General features: G+C 39.7%; 1 protein-coding gene across 2 annotated transcripts in view; it reads right to left on the reverse strand.

Annotated features, from left to right (window-relative positions):
- arid5b (AT-rich interaction domain 5B) overlaps positions 1-24,303 on the reverse strand; it is a 79,344-nt gene that overhangs the window by 44,358 nt on the left and 10,683 nt on the right. For both annotated transcript variants that reach the window (XM_077612600.1, XM_077612601.1), the window contains exon 3: positions 10,724-10,958. In XM_077612600.1, the coding sequence (XP_077468726.1) occupies positions 10,724-10,958 (235 nt within the window). The remainder of the gene's footprint in view (positions 1-10,723; positions 10,959-24,303) is intronic.

A 24,303-nucleotide genomic window follows, 5' to 3' on the forward strand; every position in this document is an offset into this window, starting at 1 on the left:
ATAGTAGCTAGCTAGAAGCTAGCGCAACTATTCCAACGCTGCCTGCCACCCTTCGTAAAGCTGTGTTGATGTCGATGTATCCAGGCCACAATCCATTGGGTGTATTGACAAAAGAACTACATATCCCAGCAGTCACTGCGCAGTACTTTTTCTACGGGAAAATAGTAGTCGGTCGGGGCTGCTTGCCCTAGTTGTGAAAGCTGTAGAGGATGGTTTACCCTATTGACTGATTTATTTTATTTTATTATGATAACAATTTTAGTATTGGTCCATATATAAAGCGCACTGGATTATAAGGCGCCCTCCCTGTCTATTTTGGAGAAAATTTAAGACTTTTAAGTGCGCCTTATAGTCGTGAAAATACGGTAAATGGTTCCTCACATGTTTTGATATTTTCTGGTTTGATGAACACGCCCCCTTTTGTGATTTTAGTGCGCTTTTGAGTGGCTAATGTTCGAGCGGGGTAAAAATCCAACATTTAAATTGACCAAAATGCTAATAATTCCGAGAGTGACGCATCCCGTTTGCATTCCCGCGCACTTTTTCATGTCTCTGTGCAAAATTTTCGACAGTTGAGGGCGGCCATAGATCACCGAGATCCTCTTTCTCAACTTGTCAGTCCATTTCCGTATTATGTAGTGGCCTGAGGAGCACTTGGCGTTTCGGAGGGGGAGGCACTCGGCCAAGAATCTCCCCCCCCCCCCCCTCCCCCTCGTCTCTCCCGTTTCCAGCCATGACTCAAGTGAAAGTGCTGTTTTACTAGCGCTCAGCAGATCAAATATAAAAAGCTCACTCGCTCCTCACTTTATTAAATGCTCCGTAGCGCAGGTGGCCATTACGTTCCGGAAAACTTATCCCATTATCCCCCCGCCCCCTTTAGTCTGAAAGTAAGATGGCGTACAAGCGAAAAAGGCCTGAGCCAAATGTTAATGATGATTCACGCTCTTAGCGCGTCACGTCACTTGATTATTATTCCTCCGCGAGCAAAAATCATTCGGTCGGGTCGTCCGAGAGGCAAATGTGGGGTTTGCGGGTTTAAATAAATAACAAGCCTGGAATTGGAGATGGTTTCCCTCCTCGGGACATTTTGTAACTACCGTATTTTTTCGCATATAGGCCGTATTTGTCGCTCAAAAAAATGATGACTGAATAGAGGGTACGGCTTATATGCGCAAACGCAAACGGTTAACAAAATTTATTTTGACGTCTAGGAAGGAAATCCCCCCCCCCCCCCCCCCCCCCAAAAAAAACGTATTTTGCATAAAACGTGAAGATGCAGGTGAGAGTTGTGAATGAGGGTGCGGCTTATAGGCGAGAAATTGTCAAATTCAACCATTTTAGAGGCATTTTCAGGGTGCGGCTTATACGAGAGAAATTGTCAAATTCAACCATTTTAAGGCTATTTTAAGAGTGCGGCTTATACGAGGAGGCAGCTAATATGCAAGAAAATATGGTAGTTCACCAAATTGAAACTATGAAATGAATACACGATATGGACAATTAAGAGCAATTGTCAGCACGTAACGGAGTAAAACCATACAAACATTCATTGGCTGTGAATTTATGGTAAAAATAAGGCCGTCATAATGACGTTCGATTCTTTAGAAATGAGTTTCAATGGATGGGGAGAGAGAATACATTGTCGATATTGAAATATTGTGCACTTATTCTGAAGCGCCGCAGCTCACGGAAGATTTAAACGGCGGCGTCCTCGGCCCGTTTAGCGCGCCGAGTCCTTTTCATGGCCAGAGGGCCCTGCCCGTGGCCCAGGAATCCCACAAAGCAGATGGACTCGGGCGAGCTCATAAAAAATGCAGCGTTATTAACCGTACAATCTGCGCCGCGTCAGCGAGCAAAATCCCGGCGCTTCTGCGGAAAGTCAAAGGCAAAAATGGCCGGCCCAAAAATATTCACGTCGATATGAGAAGGGAAAACCATATTTTTAGAAAGGACGCTATGGGATGAACGCAATCGGAGGTCATTTTAACAGCCTTTCTGTTTTCCCGTGTCGTTTCTGACCCGACTAATGGAGAAACGAGATGCTAAACGGCTATTTGAGGCCTGGCTTAATAGAGAGAGCAGCTTTTCATTTCCTGCGAGGCCACCCGCGCTCCCTCATTGTTTAACCGCGTGCCCCCCCCCCCTCTTCTTCTTTTCTTCTTCCATGGAAAAACACATGATGTGACATTCCAGAAATAAAATAACACAACTTAAGAAGCGACGTCACAGCGCGCGAACGGCGAATTTGATTAGGACTCGAGGAAACGTCCCTCTTTTTTTCTCTCGACTCCCCGGTGCTATTCAAATTCGAGACATGTTCATACATCTAATAGATTTTTCCACCCTGCCGCACAATTGGCCGCTCACAGATTTGGAAGTGGCTGGCTTCCGGCCAGGCCGCAGTCAGAAAGGAATTAATGATATCAAAGAGGAGGGGAAAGAGGAAAAAAATAAAAAAACTGCTTGTGATTCTCCGAAAAAGAAAAATGAAGACGCTGCAATTTGATAACGGCACCTCCACATTCTCTCATTTATTCCTTCCTGTGCGAGGTTTGCGTATTGCCTACGTGGGTTTTCTCCGGGTACTAAAATTGAAAAAAATATGCACGCTAGGCTAGCTGGTTGTACACTTTAAATTACCAAGTCAAAGTGTGAATGGTTGTCCGTCTCATGGTGCCTTCCCATTGGCTGGAAACCAATTCAAGGCGTACCGCGCCTACTTGCCGAAGTTAGCTCCAGCACCCCCGTGTCCCTTGTATCTCGCCTCGTCAAAAGGATTTGTTGATATTTCACATCGACTCAAGTTATATTAAGTTTTATATGTTTTATGTTGTAACAAATAGAGGATTTCTGCTTAGAAATGACGAAAAAATGGAGTATCAACAAAATTAAAAGCTAAAGTATATATAAAGGGTGTCCTATTTGTGATTTAACCTCCTAAGAAGCAGACTCTAGCACACAGGTGTCAAAGTGGCAGCCCGGGGGCCAAATCTGGCCCGCCGCATCATTTTGTGTGGCCCGGGAAAGTCAATCATGAGTGCCGACTTTCTGTTTTAGGATCAAATTAAAACGAATGTATAGATGTATATTAAATTTCCTGATTTTCCCCCTTTTAAATCAATAATTGTCATTTTTTAATCATTTTTTTTCTGTTTTTAGTTCAAAAATCATTTTGTAAAATCTAAAAATATATATAAAAAAAGCTAAAATCAACATTGTTTTAGATCTATAAAAAAATGAATATTCAGGGCTTTTAATCCTGTTCTTTTAATCCATTTATTGAAAAAAAATCTAAATATTATATCTAAAATGGTCCGGCCCACGTGAAATCAAGTTGACGTTAAAGCGGCCCGCGAACCACCCCTGCTCTAGCATATATTTTTATTTTCTCTTTGATATTTAGGCTATAATTAGTCATCAAATGAGCGTCAAAACAAAGAATGATCTTTTACATGATGTCGTCTCTGAGGAAAAATGATCATAAATGGACGCCAGGACCTTGTAGTCCAAAATGTAACAACCAAAAACGTGGTCATGTGACTTCTATGTATGTGAGGAAAAGCCCTTTGTATTAGCTGGCATATCCAAAATAAATAATTTCCAGACAGCTGATCTGGCCTGCATGTGATTCAAGATATCTAATCTTTGTTAGATTGCAGCTGGTGTGCACGCAGGTCCACCAACGAACAGCGTGTTTTTGTCATGAGAAGAAACCACGAATCGTCTCTCTCGGCACGTCTTTAGATAGCGACTATCGTGGTCGTCAACGCGTTGTCGTCGAGACGGAGGATGGCATATGCCCGCCGCTCTTATCGCTAATCCTAACCGCCGCCAACATCCTGACGGAATCTAGCGCCGGCATCAAATTGAAATGTTCCCACTGAAATATTGTGGGGATATCGGCGCTGGCGTGCGTGTCCGTGTATCTGTGTGTTCAAATTAGATGTGATATTATAAAATGGAAAGCGATATCATACGGTGACTTTAAACTCAATTGCGTGCTAGTACGAGTAAGCAAATCAAGTCATGATTCTTTTCCTTTCCCAAAGTGGGAAATTATAGACGCAAATGGCGAGCTTTTATCATTCTATAGGGTTAAAGGCATCCAGATGGCGCCTGGTTTCTCTTTTCTCAAAGACTAGCTGGCAACAAATGTTCCTAAATTAGGCTAGAGCTTTTAACTGCCGTTTAGGGAATTCAATTCTATATGTAAGATTTGCACTGGGGATTGCTAAAAAAGGGGGTAAACCGCGGGAAATTGTCAAATCCAAGCCGCACTGAAGGCATCGCATCTGCTTAGTATCAAAGAATGCCGTGATGTGTCTTTGAGTTTGTTTAAAACGTGAGTAAAGTCAAATTTGTCAAAGGGCAATTGATCTGTCATCAGATTATTAAACGACGCCTAAAATTAAAAAAGTGTCTTTGATGACACGTGCTGAACAACAATTTCATACGTTTATAAATATGCATATTTAGGACTTTTCCTTTGTTATTTACAAAATCGAGTACTTTCATTTTTTTTTTAAAGATTAGAAGGTTCAATCAAGACTCTCTTTCACATTTTACTAAAACATAATTGTAAATGTACCACGTTTCAGATCAATACAAATTTAACTTTGGCTTCATATATACCGTATTTTCTCGCATATAAGCCGCAACCTTAAAACAGCCTTAAACGTGTTGAATTTCACAATTTCTCGCGTATAAGCCACCCCCTCATTCATAATTTTCACCTCCATATTCATGGTTTTAATAGGGAATACAAATGTGTTACTTTGAAGGGAAAACCTTGAGAAAAATCATCGCACGTGGTATTTCGGAGATACTGTATGAATCAAAAGCCCATTATTAGTGTCGATATGATAAGGAAGTTGGTCATTCATCCAGTAATGGTTGTTTTCTTGCTGCAAAACTGAAAATAACCAACAAATAGTAATTTAATGTTAAATGTTTAATGTTAATTTGCCAACATCTACTGGTGAAAAATAGTAGAGCAATGCTTGTGCGCATATAAACCGTACCTTGGATTGAGTCATCATTTTTTTTGCTACAAAAACGGCTTATATGTGAGAAAATACTGTATATTAATATGCTGTATCATCTTATAAGGTTTTTCTGGGCAAAATTTAGTGTCAACGATGCCCCATTTGGCAACAAGTGGAATAACTCCTTATTGCAATCATCATTTAAATTGAATTACTTAAAAAAAAAAAAAACACCCAGTGGAAAAAAAATCTGTAAAAAGTGCAAGGAAACATCTACTGTATATATTTACCCGCACGTGGGCAACGCTTCCTGTGTGGTAATATGTGCCACTAGGTTTGATTACGCACTAGAAACGATGAGCTTTTTTAGCTAACCTCAGCAGACAGTTTGCCTATCCATTTCCTATCAAAATTCAACATTAATTCCATTCGTGTGTATGTTTATGTGTGTATTTTGTGTTACTGGCCCAGTTAAGCCTGCAGTGAATCAAAGGCAGTTCGAAGTGTGTTCATGCTGACAAAGTTGAATAAATTTTTTTTAAAAAAGAGAGCCAAAGAGAGAGAGTGAGTCACAGTGCATGCTAAAAACAATGCAGCAATCTGCTATGACGTAATGCCCACAGCAGATGGGGGAAGCGAGAAAAAATGCTAATATAAACTTGCAAATGCTGTCTTTTTTTCCCCTCTTCTTATTTAAAACAACATCACTGACCTCGAAAACCTTTTTGTCTTATCAAAAGTCACCTTTCTTTTCCCAGCTAATGCAAAAAAGGATTCTATTGGTGGAAAAATATGCAAAGGGAAAAAATGAACGATGCAGTAAATGCTAATTATCCCCATATTGCGTTTTGGAATCCAACATATATACACATGAAGGTCAGCCATTTTAAGTGTTATTAGCTAGCTGTGCGTCCTTGGGCACGGTTCACCTGAAATTACCTCTTTAATGGAAAAGAAGAAAAAAAGTCCCTATGCGCTGAAGCTGCGTCGTGCACTACATTAATGTAATGCACCGAAAGCATAAATTATGCATAGTCGGGGGGCCGCTACAGTTAGCTGACGGGAGGCGCCCGATGCTTCTATTTGAGCGAACGTAGCGAGCGATGATGGAGCGCTTCCGAGCTTGAATAATGATAGCGAGCTGTCGTTACCTTGGGAGTTCGCGCAAGTACAAATTCCATGAAAATGTTCATTTTGATGTAGCGGACAATTATACGCGGCGGCGTGTGTCGCTGAATGCAAATAGAACCGTCAAACATCATCGTTTTTCTCGGCAGAAAAGCTCATTATTATTATTGCGTTAACTAGTAATGGCGTTTTTAGAGGCTTACAATCTTCTCCTCATTAAACTGGCTCGTAAAAGTACGCTTCCGGGAATGGTTAGGTTTGATATCGCCTTGCGTTTCATTTTTCTTATCCAAATAATCATACCTCTACTTACGAATGCCTCTAAGGATGAAAATTTCAGGTTACGAATTTTTTAAATGCAAACGATTGACTCGAAATACAAAAAAGATCCAAGTTACGAAATATCATGGGAACCAAAACAAGATATTTAGCATTTAGTAGGTGCCCGAGTATGACTTATTTTTATTATACAATCACAATAGTTCTGGATTTGTGCGATTTGTTTTGAAAAGTCTAGTACGTACTTCCTCCAGCAGAAAATACCTTGATATTCTCTCCATCTATGTTGATCTAACCTTTGTTTTGAATCATGAATTCTGAAATTGTAATGTACATCTATCATCATTTGAATTTGATCCTAAAATAGAAACTCATGATTCACTTTCTCGGGCCGCACAAAATGATGCAGCGGGCCAGATTTGGCCCCTGGACCGCCACTTTGACATCTGTGGCCTAGGGTAGCCAAACTTTAGATTTTCTCGATGCAAAAAAATAATATTTTCTGAGCCGCTACTATTTGACTTTCGTTTTGCTTTGTTTTTTTTTATTTGTTTGTTTGTGAACACCATTTCCCAGTCCGACCCAGAAACGCGAGTCTGGTCCTCCGTGCGAGTTAGAAAGCAATTTGGGCAGGCGGCGGTAAAAGAAGGCGGCAAAAAAAGCCAGAGCAAATCAGGCCAGTTCTCTGGGGAGAGATAAAGGGGCAGAATGTAAACTTGCCTGGTAAGCCATCCCCGGTGGATTCAACTGTAAAAAGAAACCTTCATGCGCACTCCAATACGACATCAACTCAAAGAAGGGGGGACGGATGGGGGGGCAGGCTAGGGGGGGGGCGACCGTTTGCATTACTTGATTAAACGAATGGGATTGTTGATGATGTAAGCTCTGCGGCAGGCACTGGCTCTTTACATTTTGCAAGGCACTGCGCTTGTATTTTGCAACATAATGTATTTATATACGCCAGTGCCTTGTTTTTTTGTGTGTTTTATTTTTTACTGGCTCATTCTTTTAGGTTGTGTTAATCTAACATGATTAATAGCGACGTCCTGATCCCCTACGAGTATTTTTGGAGTATCGGATTCGTTGACAAGATGGGATCTGATCCATTTTTCACATGTGTTTTTGGTGCTGTTGTGCTTTTCGGGTGCTGTAAATCAAAGCGCTAGGCAAACATGTCTGCGGAGAGGGGCTAAATCTCGGTAGAAAACTAATGACAGTAACAGATCGTGGTGGAATACGGGAAACAAAGCATTTTTTGACTTTAATACAAACAAAGGGATTTAGCATTTAGCGGTTACCGTATTTTCTCGCATATTAGCCGCCTCCGCGTATAAGCCGTACCCTTAAAATGGCCTTAAAATGGTTGAATTTTAGAATTTCCCTCGTATAAGCCGCCCCCTGATTCACAATTTTCACCTCCAGATTCATGGTTTTAATAGGAAGTACAAAAAATGTATTTTTGAAGGGAAAATCTTAAGACAAATAATTGCACGCGGTATAAATCAATTGCTGGATTGAACATTTCAAAAGAGTGTTGCCTGGACGTAGACAAATTAAAAAAGGAAGTCACGTGACCAGTACAAAAAGGAAGTGCGTCCGTAGCGGTCTGGTTTGTCATCCCTAGGTAAGATGGCGGCGCCCTGAGCGACCAATGGCAGATACAAGTAAGTCAGTTTTTAACATTTTATGCAAGATACGTATTTTTTTCTTGAATTTCATTCATAGACGTCAAAATAAATTTGTCTTGCGTTATGGCGTTTCGTCCTTGTCACCTGTCAAGTCTAATTTGTGCGCGTATAAGCCGTACCCTCGATTCAGTTATCAATTTTTTGAGCGACAAATACAGCGTATATGTGAGAAAATACGGTAATCTACCTTTTGTGCAAGGACTAAAAATGGCATTAGATTAGAAAAAACTGTGTTCCACTTAGATTAAGATACTTTGTACAGTTTGTTTATTAGAAATTGCCCAAAAAAAATCCATAAAAGCTATCATTTTCCACGCAACGGCTACAGCGGTGGCGCGAATGCCTGTTTTTATTCGCTCGTAGACCTGCCTCGTAAACTCTACATGCTCAAAGCTGAATTTGTGAATTCTTTCACGTCGCCAATCAATTATCTGCCTCGCAGGTTTAAAAGTCAGCGCTGCTAACGTAGCACGGGGGTCACCGACTCCTCAAATGAATCACTTTTTGCTCATACTCACAGGAAAATGAGGAGGCGTTTTTACATACTATTATCCCAGCTACGTTTTGTTTTGTTTTTTAATGCGTTGCCATTGAACTAAAGAACAAACGGCACATTTTGGTCCCGGCCAATGGCAGCCAGCCAGGAAAAGTCAGGCTAAGCGTAAAGGCAGTTTTTCTCACAACAACAATGGTTTAGATTATTGCTTTTTAGCGGCGGCGGCGTTTTAAGGCATCGAGCGCCGCTATATGACTGCAGTATCCTGTTGTGGTGACGGGGTGACGGAGTGGGAGGGAGCCGTCTCATTCTTCTTACGGCGAATAACAAACAGCGAATGCATCATTCGGGTAATAACACTCAGCCGAGCGTATATCAACGGACCGTCGCCAAACGCCGTTACGGTCAACGCGCTCTTGCTCTTTGCGGCATTAATATTTCATTGTAGGTCGTACGCGGCTTGATTTAATATTTCTATGAAGGGATGCCATTTTTTTTCCTATCTCGCTCCTTTACACACAAAGATGAGGGTAATAAATATTGTCGTGTTTGGGAATATTTTGGCGTCATTTGGGAAAGCACATTTTGAGCATGAGTTTTGAAAGAGGACATTTATGTAAGTTAATATTTAATTGAAAGAGAAGAAGCTGATGAAAGCTAAAATCAAATTTAAGCAGTAATTTAGAGGTGATTGGATTGTTGTTTTGATTTACAATGAGAATCCCAGACTTGCTTCATTTACGGAATGGCAACAAAGAATCGCATATTGATTCGCGTCTTTGTTTTTTTGTTTTTGCGTTTGAGATAAGAGCAATGTGGAGCAAATTAAGGGCATGACTGCAGCAAGCAGGAAACAGACTTGGCTTGTTCCCCTTGGAAGTCATCAATAGCGCCGTTAGAGGGGCTTGTTTTTCAAAGAGCTATTTACAAAAAGCATCAAGGGGTCATTATGAGCAGAACTATGAATTTCAATCAGATGACAACCAGGCCCGCACAACAAACTGTCTTTTCACTTTTAGTGCTGTTGGTTGAGATTGAGTGTCTTCGCACGGAATGTTTCCACAACTTTAGCAAGAAACGGGGCAGCGCCACATTTTGGAGCTCCCGATTGTTGAAATCTTCACGAAAGATACGCGACAATGACTCACTGTTTGTGAAGGTAGGACGCCTGGAAGGTGCTACCAAAATAAAAGCCCAACAAAGCGTCGACGTCTACGTCATATCTGCTCATCTTTTATTTTCAAGTGGGCCCTGGCAGAGTGTTCATACTATGCAACGCATTACCTTAATGCATAGTAGGAACGGTCATTACGGTAATTGGCTCGACTTTTTTCACGGGAATCCTAATCGTAGTCAATACAAGACTGGAGATCCAATCGGAAAGACGCAGTCGTCCTTAGCTCGTTCGATAAGTCGATCTGACCAATGTCTATCTTCTTGCTCAATATTTCCATCACAAAATAAATAAAAATAAAAATCACTGTTTGGAAAGCCATGCGGATGCGATATTTTAAAACGTAAATTTTAGGACAAATACTAGGTGTGTACGTACATGAAGTCCAACCTTTCAAACAAACACGCCACAATTTACTTTTGAAATCCTGATTTTTGCTTCCTGTTTAAATTCTATCCCATAACATGAGGTATTTATCACTAGACACCAAAATAAGGAGCATGAGAAGGTACAGCAAACGATGATTCTATGATTATGTTATTAGACTCAAACACTTTAGTGCCATGATTGATGCAATTGTAGATGATGTACACACCACTGCATGTGACCTCTGTCTCAGTAACCTAGATAACAACAATCCAGTCAAAGTGTCTCAAAAAAAAAACAAAGACAGATGCATGCCTGGCCTGTAGTTGGTTCTTTCCAGGTCTTACCCAAAACAGCGCATGCTAACCAAAGCGCAATGGATCCCAACGACATGCTAACGTAACGTAGCCGCCAAGTATTTTCAATGTTCCAAATAGTCAACTAGCCGGCTACCAATAGCTTCCCGAAGAATAGCGCAAAGAAATCTTGAAAAACTAGCCCGTTAGGTGCAATACGTTAGCCCGAGTTCCCCACACAGGACGAGCAGTTTTTAAGCCAGCCGACGATACGACAACACGCGGCAGCACGGCGGCTGAAATGCACTCACCGAGTCGCGCCCGTTCCCGCTGGACGTCCTTGAAGTTGAGACCGCTGGTGAGCGTGCTCTCACGGTAACGGTGGAGGGCCTCGCGCCGTCCGTTGGTCCCCAGCTCGCGTAGCACCGAGGCCTTGAGAGGCTCCGCCTTCAGACCACGGGACCATTCCGAGAAGTCCGGCACCGCCCACTTGACCAGGTCTTGGAGGCGTACGATCACCTTCTCCGACACGGCGATCACTTCGTGCTTGAGGAGGCGAAAGACGAGACAAAGTCAGTGCTTTCGCATTTAAAACATTCTCCAAACACAATTTCCTCCACATTTGATAGACCCAATGAATTTTAGTGCCTGAAATATGTAACCACGCCTCCCCTTAGCTGCCATACTATTGAGTGATGTTCCTATATTGACTCCCAGTCCGATTTTTCTTAACATATCTTTTGCCGATACCTCTGCAAAGTCCATTTTTTTAGACCGGCAAAAATAATGTGGCCTGTAAATGATACATATTTTTGTCCAGGTCACATGCTTTATTTACCTAGTATCATGGAAGTTCAATTAAAAAAAGTGTTACAAAGCGCACAGTGTTGTCGTTATCCTGCCAAATTGAATCAGTCAATGTGAAACATGAGACAGGTTAGTCCAACACAGAGCTTTTATTCTTTTGTAAGCAGAGTAGTATACAATAGATGGCTAACAGCTTGACTGGACCTTGTGCCATACGCCGAAGAAACCTTTCATTATGCAGATACACAGAGGTCATAGTCCAAAAAGGCATTGTTTATAACCACTAACCAAGTTGAAAACATTACAGTCATACCTCTACTTAAGAATGCCTCTAGGTACGAATGTTTCAAGTTACGAAATTTTTATACGCAAATGGGTGACTGGAGATACGAAAAAGAGCCAAGTTACGAAATCCCCCAAAAATTAAATTCATTATTTTATTTTGAATTCCCCTTATTAAGCGGTTCAAAACTGTAAAATGCAACTTGGCACATATTTTCACACACACACGTAGGGCACACGAAAAAGTCTAAAATGTACTACAAAATGGACGGCATTTCCCACTGGTAGAACGGGCGCTTTTGGCGCCATCTCGCAGACAAACACGGGTATTACATCTATAATGGCCACGGAGGGAGATATTTCAGTGGCGCAGGGCACATTTTCACATGCTTTATTTATTAATAAATCATTTCCTTATCATTTTCTCTTATTTTTGTGTGTTTCATCACATCTTTCATACAAAATTGGGACACTTTGACCAATTTTAAAGGGTCGTTCTGTGAGGACCGTTGAGCGAATTAGAGAATTTACATATAAAGTACACTTCTACTTACGGAATTTTCAAGCTACGAAAAAAGTCTCGGAACCAATTAATTTCGTAACTAGAGGTACGACTGCACTTTGCTGTGTGCTAAGCTAACATAGCTCCTCGTACGTGGTCTAGGACGGCTAGCCTGTTGCTACTCAAGCACAAAATCAAGTTGAAACTTCAACACGTTTCCTTGATACCAATCCATGTACTCATTTCCTATCTGGACATTGCATGGGTGGTAACTTCAAAAACAACAAATAGTATCCAACAAAAAAAAACATTTGTGCCAGCAATCTGGAATGACCGTTGAACAATTACTTGTTGTTCAGCATTTTATTTGACTTGTTAGGTTAAACAATGAGAACTGTTATGCTTTTTACCGTGGCATATTTTATGGTTAGCTGTTGCATTGTGGTATGCATCGCATAGTCGTCGCGTGTGTTGTTTTATGTAACGCTCTCCTTGTAAACAGGATTTTATGCCGCTGTATACGAGTGGAACAACTATAAAAGTTGGGTTTAATTTGACAGGGTAGCCGAGGTATTAAGCGGCGCTTTCAGTATTACTCGAGTCAAAAAAAAAAGCTGCAAATGGGGGCTTCAAATAGTCCCTGAAAATAGTAAATAGCACTCAAATGTTGGTGCGGGCTTTTGACGAGAGTACTTGTTTGTGATTGGGGCTCATTTGCTCAGGCGTCCTTGTATCTCGATTTAGTACGAGCCATAAAATTGACCCGGTATGATTTCTGCAAACCAGAATGGCTGATTTTCTGTTCAATTTCAGTATTTTTTTTTCCTGTCATACATCCAATTTCATATCTATCAATGGAAACAGACGCCCAAGGCATTTTCCCTTTTTTTTGGAAAACTGCTTAGGTTTTGTGTGGGAAGTTACGTGGGCTGCTAAATTACATTTTGACCAAAATATGAGTATTCAGGGCTTATGAAATGGCGGATTCATGAATTTCAATTTAGCTGGATTGCAAATAACTTCAGTATAAAAGATTAGCATTGAATTTTATAGACTACATTTGAATAAAATCATTCTTTAAAAAAGGTGTACATTTTGCTAGAACAAATAGGACCAACCAATGTTTATTAAACTTTGCATCCTGTTCTAGTGTTTTCAATGTTAAACCCGTTTTAAAGCCGCACGCAGCCTTTTGTTTATTGAACATTTGTTCGTTAGCGTGCTAATTTGGGGAGGTAAGGATTTTCTTATGTCGATAGTTACATAACAAATAGGATGCCAGATGGGATTCGTGGCGTACACGTTTTGTTTAATACTGTAATTCAAAGAGGTGCGTGTTTGCTTGAAGGCTTCATAATGGCCGACGCACTTGTTACCGACAAACGAGGGCGCCGGAAGACGCTTATTAGCTGGAGTCTGGAGGACAGATGTGCCGGGGGCAGAGAAATAGAACACTCATCGCGCCGGAGTCGGGTTCCGATTGCATTGCAGCTGTGGGAGAAAAAAGTGGCGACAATATAATGACGCCAACGAGTGTGTTGTGGGGGGAGGGCCGGTTGGCTACGTGCTAGCTCGCTAGCTACATTTGAATGTGGTACAATTGGTCTTTATGGCCCCGGCGGTGAATTTCATTTTTTTCTTCTTGAGCCAACAAATCTATCAATTCAATGTCGGGCCGGTGGATAATGTAATAAAACACATGGATCGTATATTTTACGTATATACACTGATCTGGTAGCGGGATATACGAGCCAAGGGGTCAATGCGGCTCCATAAAACAGTGCTTCATTTACCCATTTATGGGCAACGAGCTGTTTGCGCCAAATATACTATGCGGATTAAAGCGTGGGGACATTTAGCTATTTGGACAACGTAGCTCAGCTTGTAGGCAGAAATCACATATTTTAATATCATAAGATGTATATAGGTTTATTGCTCCTACAATAATGAAGCTAATCTACATAACGCTCATTCACATTGTCAAGGGATTTGGTGAGATATCATCGCTTCAGTTCTCCATATTATTAGACTATATACTATTACATTTTTTTGTTTTAGACCACAGGTGTCAAAGTGGCGGCCCGGGGGCCAAATCTGGCCCGCCGCATCATTTTGTGTGGCCCGGGAAAGTAAATCATGAGTGCCGACTTTCTGTTTTAGGATCAAATTAAAATGAAGAGTATAGATGTATATTACATTTCCTGATTTTCCCCCTTTTAAATCAATAATTGTCATTTTTCAATCCATTTTTTTCTGTTTTTAGTTCAAAAATCATTTTGTAAAATCTAAAAATATATTTTTAAAAAGCTCAAATAAACATTGCTTTAGATCTATAAAAATGAATATTCAGGGCTTTTAATCCAGTTCTTTTAATCCATTTATAAAAAAAAAAATCTAAATATTATATCTAAAATAGTCCGGCCCACATAAAATCGAGTTGACGTTAATGCGGCCCGCGAACCAACCCGAGTCTGACACCCTTGTTTTAGACTATGATTTGCACTGGAGTTGAAGTCCTACTTTTGGGGAGGCCGTTTTTAATGGATCAGAAAAGGAAAAAAGTGTGACTTATAGTCCGGAGAATACTTTGTCAGTAGTACTTTGGATAAATTAGGTCAAATTAAGCATCACAGTCGAAATTGTCAGTTTGTTAGCTTTATTTCTAGCTCTTGGTGTTTGTTTATATTTTGTTAAACAGCAAAATAGCCAAGATACTGCCAGTGGCGCCATCCCAGACATCTTTAAAGACTTAATTATCCAACAATCAATTCGTGACGACGCATTCCGTCGATCCTGCTTCATTCCAAATTGCTCCTTTACAAAAGCCATGCTGTTAAACATAGAACAAGGACCACCACCAAAGAACACCTCTCATTTTAGCTTTCTCCCAGCCAGCCCTCTTCTCCGTTTCGTTCCCATTTCCGTAAAGGCGAAAGAAGAAAAAAAAGACGACGACATTGTCAAAACAAATTTCCCAGCGTTCTCCCCGAGCGCTCTGTCCAAACAATTACCCATATTCAGTTCTCACATTAAGCCGTATCAAATCTCGGCCAGTTTTCGAGCCGGTATTGCCTGATAAAGGAAAAAAAAAAGCCTGCGAGGGATAGCTTGATATAGCAAAACCGACTCCCCCCGCGTCCCCCCCTTCCCAGCCTCCCCTCGCAAAGCAAAAACATCAAACAAGCCCCCCCCCCCGTCCCTACTTTTTTTTTTCAGCCGTTTTATAATGAGCTGTCTGGAGCTGTCAAGTGGCGGCGGGTGGCTGCGACCAACTTTTGCTCGCCGTGACAAACGGACGGCGAGAGAAAAAGCATTTGAATAATGTTTTGGCGAGCGGTAAATGGCATGGCATCGGGCCCCGCGGCTAAAAGCCGTCGTTGCGCCGCATCTGCTGGGAAAATGAGCACGTTTACGTTTGATGCAATCTCCTTTGAACATAAAACGGCGTCATAATAACACGCTCCGTTCGTCGTAGCGGCGTGGCGGCGGCGTAATTAAAAAGCACGCTAGAGCGGAGACTAGTTTGTATTCTGTGCGTATCAATCATGTGATGTTTGCCAATGTTAGCACATTCTCTTTAGCGCTTTTGTTTGCGCCATGTTTTTCCCTTTTTTTTTTTCCTTTTGAGTTCCTGTTAGAGTGATGATTCATATTTATAAAAAGACTTTTTTATTTTTTTCTCCCTCCTCTGTACTTATGAATTACACGCTCTCCAAATCATCATTCATGCTGAAAAAATTGAGCACAGTAAAATGTTTATACTCATTTGTTTTTTGTTTTTGTTTTCAAATCCCATTACTCATGACCTTCAAGTGTTTTTTCCCGATAATTAATTATAAATTGTCGTATTATGCCGGCAGCGGGAAAAAAAACAGTGATTTTTTTGTTCATTATGAAAAAAAAATTATAAACGGTCATAAGTCTACTTACGAATGCCTTTAGGTACGATTTTTTCAGGTTACAAAAGCTTTTAAATGCTTAAAAAGTTGCGGAATCCCCCAAAAAATCAATGCATTTCCTTATCTGTTATTTTATTTTGAAAATATTGTCACGGATGCATTGATTCTCACTTTAGAACCCCGCTACCTCGTTTTCTGACGCCATCGGATCATAGGTAAATCCGCATAAAACACGAATACATTTTATATTCTTCATATTCATTCTAAGACATTAATTAAAAAAAAAAAAAAAAGTTCTCTCATTATGGTGTGTTTCTCACATCTTTTTTTACAAAATTGGGACACATTGACCAACATTAAATTGTTTAGTTGGTACTTATATGAGGACCGTGGAACAAATTAGAGAATTTACATATAAAGTACACTTCTACTTACGAAATGTTCAAGTTACGAAAAAAGTGCTGGAACCAATTAATTTCGTAAGTAGAGGTACGACTTTAATGGAAAAATATACCGTAGTACTTTAAGAGGCATTGTAATTGATATTTTCAGAGGTTGAAGTGGGTGTATATAATATATGCCATATATTGAAATTATAGTATACACACTGTTTAAATATATATTTACAATATGACAGATTTTCCTTGGAAAAAAATCAAGCAGGATTAATGGCATCATTTTTTTTTAACGAGAGTTTCAAGATTAGACAAGAATAACTAAAATATGGCTTTGTAATCCACGCCGACTTGTTGTGCAATTCCAACTCTCGTCAATTCCCGACTTGATGAAATTGCATTCCGTTTTCGCAGAATTCAAGCTGATATCCAAAACTTTCCTGTCAGTCTGACAAAGGCATCCTCGCACAATTGCAGCGTTTGGTAATCTAATGACTTTTTGCGGGTTTGAGCGTCTGGCAATCCATTTTAAAACAAACACAATCCCTCCAGAAACAGATTTTCTTGAGAAGGAAAGCAAACGGTTTACGAAGCCACCAATGAGTTCTTTTCTTACTTTCAGGGCCGTCCCGAAAAGAGAGAAAAACAACAACACAAACGTGGGCAATTTATGACTTTCACCAACGAGGGTATTGTGATGTAAACATAAATCATGTTTATAAAGAGAAAGCCACTCCATTTGCCGTTGCATAAAAAGTAAGAGGGGGGATTTATCCGTAAAAAATCAATGCTTGACGTTCACAAAGTGATTGAGCAGGCACATTTTTGAACAGAACACCAAGAACGTCGTGTGAAACATTCGCCGGTCGCCATGTTGACAGCAGGGAACCATATTTAGTGGCAGGGAAAAGTCCAAACACACACACACACACACACAAACACACAAACACACACAACCACAAAGAGTCTGCAATAAAAATAAAAAAACATTTTTAAAACATAACGTTAACTAGAGGCTAAGCTGCAGTATTTCAAAGTTCCACTTGGGTTTACCCAAAATCCAAAATTTACCTCAAATATATTCTCCGGGAACCTGGCACCAAATTTTTCATATCTAAAAATTCCAAAATATTTGACAAAATATATTACAAAAATATATCTAATTTTCATTTTTTGTAACAATGCTCTGTAGAGCGACCGTTTTGTTTCCATCAAATAGTTGCATTTTTGGCTCAACATTTTTTAAAATTTTAAATACATTTCAATGATTGAATCCAATACTCACAAACGTGAATATCAGTTCCTATTTAATTAACATTTTTTTTTTGTTTTTAAAGCCATGTGAAAAAGTGTTATGGTAACAGATGCCTATTTAGCCCGTTATTCTCCATTTTACTGATGTTTATTCTTGTTTTCTAATCAAATAAAACATTTCCTTCCAAACAAAAAAAATGCAACATATTTTTTCTACTCTTCATTGGCCGGTGCGCGATAGAATTTTTTTTTAAAAATAAGATAAGTTGCCGGTGGCCCAGAAAAAGGGAAGGCGGAGTCCTTGAATAGTCGATCTTGGAACAAAAAAAAAAACGTTGGGGTAGCCCTGACCTGGACTCCCGACGACGGCAAATTTGAAATAATAATAAAAAAGTCTGTCCCCGTCTGCGGGGCGCTGTCATTTCCAGTTAGCTAGCGGATAGCGGAGCAAAGCGGCAGCCAGCGGGCCGCCTGCTAATAATCTAGGTCAGATGACGGCCAGCCCAAAGCCAAGACGTGATGGCTTAGATCATTTAGCGCCACCAAATAAATCTAAGATTGTCAATTGGGAAATGCATTTTAACTATAGAAATATTCTTGCTACAATTTTGCACTATAACAAAGTGATCTCATATCAAGATTTGAATCAACAAATTCCAACTTTATTCTCAAATGGCAACTATTACATCAAGCTTTTTACTAATGTTTTGACAACCACTAAATTTGTTGACATTTTCCCAGGCCGCTGCTGCCAAATTAGGGAAGCAATTTTATCCATGTCCAACTTGTAATGTTACCATTAGATCAAATCCCCTCTTTTATATCTTTTTTTAGCTAGGTCTACAATGTCTTCTGTGTCTGTCTTGCTACTGAAACCAAGAAATTTCCCAAATACGGGATGAAATAAAGTTCTAATCTATACATTAAGACAAGGGTGTCAGACTGGGGTTGTTTTGCGGGTCGCATTAACGTCAACTCGATTTTATGTGGGCCGGACCATTTTAGATATAATATTTAGATTTTTTTTTAATAAATGGATTAAAAGAACTGGATTAAAAGCCCTGAATATTCCGTTTTTTATAGATCTAAAACAATGTTTATTTTAGATTTTTTATATATTTTTTAGATATTACAAAATGATTTTTGAACTAAAAATACAGAAAAAAATGGATTAAAAAATTACAATTATTGATTTAAAAGGGCAAACTCAGGAAATTTAATATTCATCTATATCTATCATTTTAATTTGATCCTAAAACAGAAAGTTGGCACTCATGATTTACTTTCTCGGGCCGCACAAAATGATGCGGAAGGCCAGATTTGGCCCCCGGGCCGCCACTTTGACACCTGTGCATTAAGACGTCGTAGAATGATGGGAAAAAAAAACATTCAAGGATGACAAGCTGTCGTGACGTCTCCATATTCAACCGTGGACAATTTTGTCCATTATCCTATCTGGTTTCTTGACTGCAATCTGAACCATTCCTTGTACTGTACAATTCCGACTTTGGAATGCCAAGTACAAGCCGTCCGCCAAATTGAGCCCGCTTTCTTTCTGCCATCAATAATTCATGTAAATACTGCAGCGGCACGATAACAATACTCAGGGACGTTATTGCTTTGACGGCACATAATGCGCCGCGCTGCGAGTGAGTGACGTGAACAGACTTGTGCTGCTCAAGTGGAGATAATTGTTGTTGTTTTTTCCCCCCCAACTTCATGGCGCCCGCCAACTGACTGGAACCAAACTCTCCGGAATAGCGTGACGTTCCTGCCTCAAAAACGAGGCGACGCTTTGAAATATTTCAACGAGTAGACGAGAAATATTGCCAAAAAACTGCCCCAACGTGGACTATAATATCAAGATCCACAATCCACAATTGATTATTAAATGCCTGGCGAGAGAAAATTACAAATCAGTCTACAACACTGGTGTTAAAGTGGCGGCCCGGGGGCCAAATCTGGCCCACCGCATCATTTTGTGTGGCCCGAGAAAGTAAATCATGAGTGCCGACTTTCTGTTTTAGGATCAAATTAAAATGAAGAGTATAGATGTATATAAATGTCCCGATTTTCCCCCTTTTAAATCAATAATTGTCATTTTTTAATCCATTTTTTCTGTGTTTTTAGTTCAAAAATCATTTTGTAAAATCTAAAAATATTTATAAAAAAAGCTAAAACAAACATCGTTTTAGATCTATAAAAAACGGAATATTCAGGGCTTTTGATCCAGTTCTTTTAATCCATTTATTTAAAAACAAATCTAAATATTATATCTAAAATGGTCCGGCCCAAATAAAAATCGATTTGATGTTAATGCGGCCCGCGAACCAATTGTATTATTCATCAACCGATTGTCTTGAAACTTGTTAGCGACGTAGCATGGGACAGTAGCTTCCTCCTTGTAGACCAAGGGTGTCAGACCTGACTCAGGTCTGACACCCTTGGTCTACAAGGAGGAAGCTACTGTCCCATGCTACGTCGCTAACAAGTTTCAAGACAATCGGTTGATGAATAATACCAGATAGGGCCAACGAAGTTAGTGTCCACAAGAGGGAAAACAACAAGAGCTACTTGAGTAACAACTTGACAAGCCTTCAGGCAGTAAAAAGTCTTGGCTGAATAGGCGCCACAAAAATATGGAGATAAAACCGCCGTATGTATTTAATAGTCATGGTTTTACTGGAGTAGCATTGAAAAGGTTCAAAGAAAAGCCAGAGAAATTCCAGTAAGACTTCGATTTTTACTTGTAAATAAGAAGGATAGTTAGAAAACAAAAGGGGCTTTTGGGAGAAGAAACCAGTGCTAATTTCTAGTCAAAACAATTGGAAATCCAGGACAAAGTTGGAATAACAACTTTAGTTTTTAACTATTTCCTGACATGTCCCAACCAGAATAGTCAATAACTCATAATGCCTTTGTTTTAGAAAGGTCACTTTGAAACAACGATCGCTGTAAACAACGTTTTGCCTCGGATTCATTGGTTAAAAATCTAATCCTAATAAAAACGTTTTTCTTAATAACATCCCAGTTTGCTAGCTGGCGCTAATAATTCCAAGCAGAGATAATACAATATACAGTAATCCCTCAGTTATCGCAAATTCACTCCTTTGCGATATTTTTCTGCTATTAATTATTACATTTTTTTACTTTACTGCTGAGTTCTAGTAGCAAGAATGGCTTCTGCTTACGCGTTTCAGAATGGATTTTCACATTTTTATGAACTTGATCAAAACAACAACAAAAATATTTAATATATATATTCTTTAAAGTTCATAAAAATGTGAAAATCCACTTTAGTGCTTAGTCCTGGTAGCAAGAGTGGCTTCCGCTTATGAGTTTGAGTGTGGATTTTCACATCTTTATGAACTTAAAAAAAATAAATGTAAATAATAATTTTCATTGTTGTTTTTTTAAAGTTCATAAAAATATGAAAATCCACGCTGAAACTCATAAGCACAAGCTACTCTTGCTACTAGGACTCAGCACCGAATTTTTAAAAAAAGTATATTAATTTATTTTTAACAGGGGTGACCCTACTTTGCGATTTTTCAATGATCACTGGTCCACATTAACTACGATATTCGAGGTATTACCGTATTCCCTATTTAGTGGGCATTTTTGGGGGCCGGCCGTGGCCTTCGATGAGTGGGGGTCTTTCTTTCCATACCGCACACACACACAAACATGCACAGGTGCTGCCATTGGCCACAGGGTTGAGCCCGCTGAACTTCCGAGAGGTCAGCGCAGGAATTTAGCCAGCCAGAGGAGATTAGTAATTGAGTAACGAACGCGCTGACACGGACAACACAGAGCGAGAGAGAAACAGAATGAAACACAAAATGACTTCATTATCTATCTATCTAACAACATATCTATCTAACTATTTCCTCTACATGACTGGCCTTGGCTCGACTGCCTCCAAACAAAATTTCCTGGCAATTATCCCCCCAAAAAAGGCAAGAAAATGATGGACAAATTTCAAACTTTCGACTTATTTTCTCGCTGAATTAAGACGGTCCAATCGGGACTTTGTTCTTGCTGAAGAAAAGTATTTTTTTTGTGTGTGTGATTCATTAAAGTGGCTTTAAAAGTGATCTGTTTTTACAAACAAACTGTCTTATTAGCGCTTACAACATGGTTATGGTAAAGTGATGTCTTTTGATTATCTATTGATGATTGCGATGGAATGCTGAAGAATGCCTGCAGGTGAGAGGTCGTTTTGATTAAAAGTCAGCGTTATATATTAGAAGCATATCATCTCGTGAAAACACTTTGATCTTATGGATGGGAGGGAGTTTTAGTGCGCCGTTTGCATCACAGCGACTCATCTTTTATTCTATCTGGAGATTGCGTTTACGCCGTCAACTTGTTTGGATTCCAGGGAAAATACAACTTTTCAAAGGCTTTGTGTGAGAGGGGTGAGTAAGCGAGGGAGTGAGGGAGGGAGGTTCGGCAGGGGGGAGGCATCGGTACGTGTAAGGTGACACTGGCGAAAAAAAAGATAGAAAAGTGCTATGTCAGCTGCTTTTGGAATCTCTGCAGCTTTCAAGCCGGCGCTTTTCCAGCCCAGAATGAACCACCATTACGAGACACAAAAGTCACAATGGGTCCTTTCAGACGACAACTTATTTATTGATTATTTATGATTGTTATTTATGGACTTTAAATCTCATGATACTTGTGTAATGATATTAGAAAAGTATTCAATTCAATTAAGGCATCCAGAGTTGGGATTGGAGCAAAAATAAAAATGGCTTATTCATCATTTTCATGCCGCTTATCTCCACCAGGGTCACGGGGGTGCCGGAGCCTATCCCAGCAAACAAAGGGCAAACACCATGAAGTGCAGCTAGTCGGAATTTGGTCATAATCTCATGTCAATATTTCACAATATTAAGATTTTTATTTCCTTTCTACTCTTATCGAATGGATTTTTCTATTCTTTTTTGAAATGGGTTGTTTAAATAAAATTATTTTTTTTACATTTTTTTTTATGAAAGACTGACATTTTTGTCATCAAATGATTATCCTCATTTGGCCGCGTCATTTTAAAGACAGAAAGAGAAAAAAAAAGTCAAACACTGATGACATTTTAAGATAAACTCTTAAACACACACAATAGGAAATGAGCCATATTACACAACAAAATATGTTGAATTAAAATGACGTAGTAAGTAAGTACTGCATGAAGTTCCTTCCCCGAGAGAGGGAATATTTCCACACGAAAACACAAAATGGAAAGAGTTGAATTCCCACGAGTAAGGCGAGCCGTTTAAAACGTATTGTGACCAAATAAGGTTTGCGGAAAAGTTTTTAAAATGACTAACAAAGAAGCCAGAGTTTATCATGCGTGCCTGCTTTTAGTCAAAGGTTACAATAATCATTTGGAGTGCACGGAGGCGTGAGTGGTTTGTCAATGAAGGCAGAAAGAAGAAGAGCTTGTTGACAAAAGCCCGGACGGCCGGCGAGGGCGCGTTATTGCACGCTAGCGCAAAACAATGTGGGACCAGATCGAAGGGGCCGCTAAATCCCGGTAAAACGTCGCTATTTGCAACTGACGTAAACCGAGAAGAAACATGATACGTTACATTTCATTTAACGTAAAATATTTTTTGTCAACAATAATATTTTTAAAAACTTGTAATAAAAATTCGATCATTTTAAACTGTAATTACACCACCCGACCACCACGGAGAATGGGGGCGCTGTTGCGAGATGAACGCTAGTTCCAGATTAACGCTTAGGAGAAGAGGATGATGAGGAAACGTGTTTTTAGCATGTTAGCAATAGAGGCTAACATGTAGCATGAAGGCAAAAGGACAATAACGGGCAAAATAAGCGATTTTGAGATGCAGGACAACACAGCCGATACACTAAAAGATCCAAGTGAATTCTCCCTGGCGTTTTCTTCTTTTTTTTAAATAGCTGGTAAATACCTTAACCCACTTTGATGACACCCTGTATTTTTTCTGACTTGATATCGTACAAAAATCTAAAATTAATTCTCTTTTTTATTTTATTTTTTTGTAAATGGCCATAAGTGCGGTAATTATTTTCTTTTTTTGAGGCTGAAAATAGTCTGCTTGCCAATGTTAATGATGTCTTCAGTTAATTATTATTTTTATTTCATATTGCACAACTTTTGGTTTGAAGGGAATTTTTTTTAAATGCTTGTCGAGTTTTATTCTTTACTTTTCATAGTGTAAGGAAGGAGTTATCTTATCTTCATTGCACAACAGAACAAGAAAAATACTTTTTCATATTCTCTTTTCTTATAAAGTAAGATATCATAGTTACTTTCATATTTGAATAAGGAGGAAAATCATTTATTTACAGAAGTTTGAAGTTTCAAATTTGACACCAAAAATGTGATAATTAACAATAGACTGATCATTTTTTTCTTAGGATAATAACAATTTTTCCTCATATTTCCCAGCTAGCTCTAGCTAAGCGCTAACCCTTTTGGGAAACCAAGTACGCCAATCTATGGGCATTTGGACACGTTGTCACTTGGTTAACGACGACATCGGGAGGCCCCGGCGGAGGGTCCGTCATAACGGCCCAGCGCTTAGACACAAAAGGCTGTTTAAAGAGCGAGAGGGGGGGATTCCACCAGTGGTGGCGGGGGGCCGGTAAACGGGACGGGTCGGCAGGTCGGCGGGTCGGGCCCCCCGGCGCGCACAATGAAGAAGAATAACAGCTATACGGACTTCCTCGTTAAGTCACATTAAAGACGTGGATGACGGCTA

This window comes from Stigmatopora argus, chromosome 11, assembly GCF_051989625.1.
Source record: "Stigmatopora argus isolate UIUO_Sarg chromosome 11, RoL_Sarg_1.0, whole genome shotgun sequence".
Taxonomy (NCBI): Eukaryota; Metazoa; Chordata; class Actinopteri; order Syngnathiformes; family Syngnathidae; genus Stigmatopora; species Stigmatopora argus.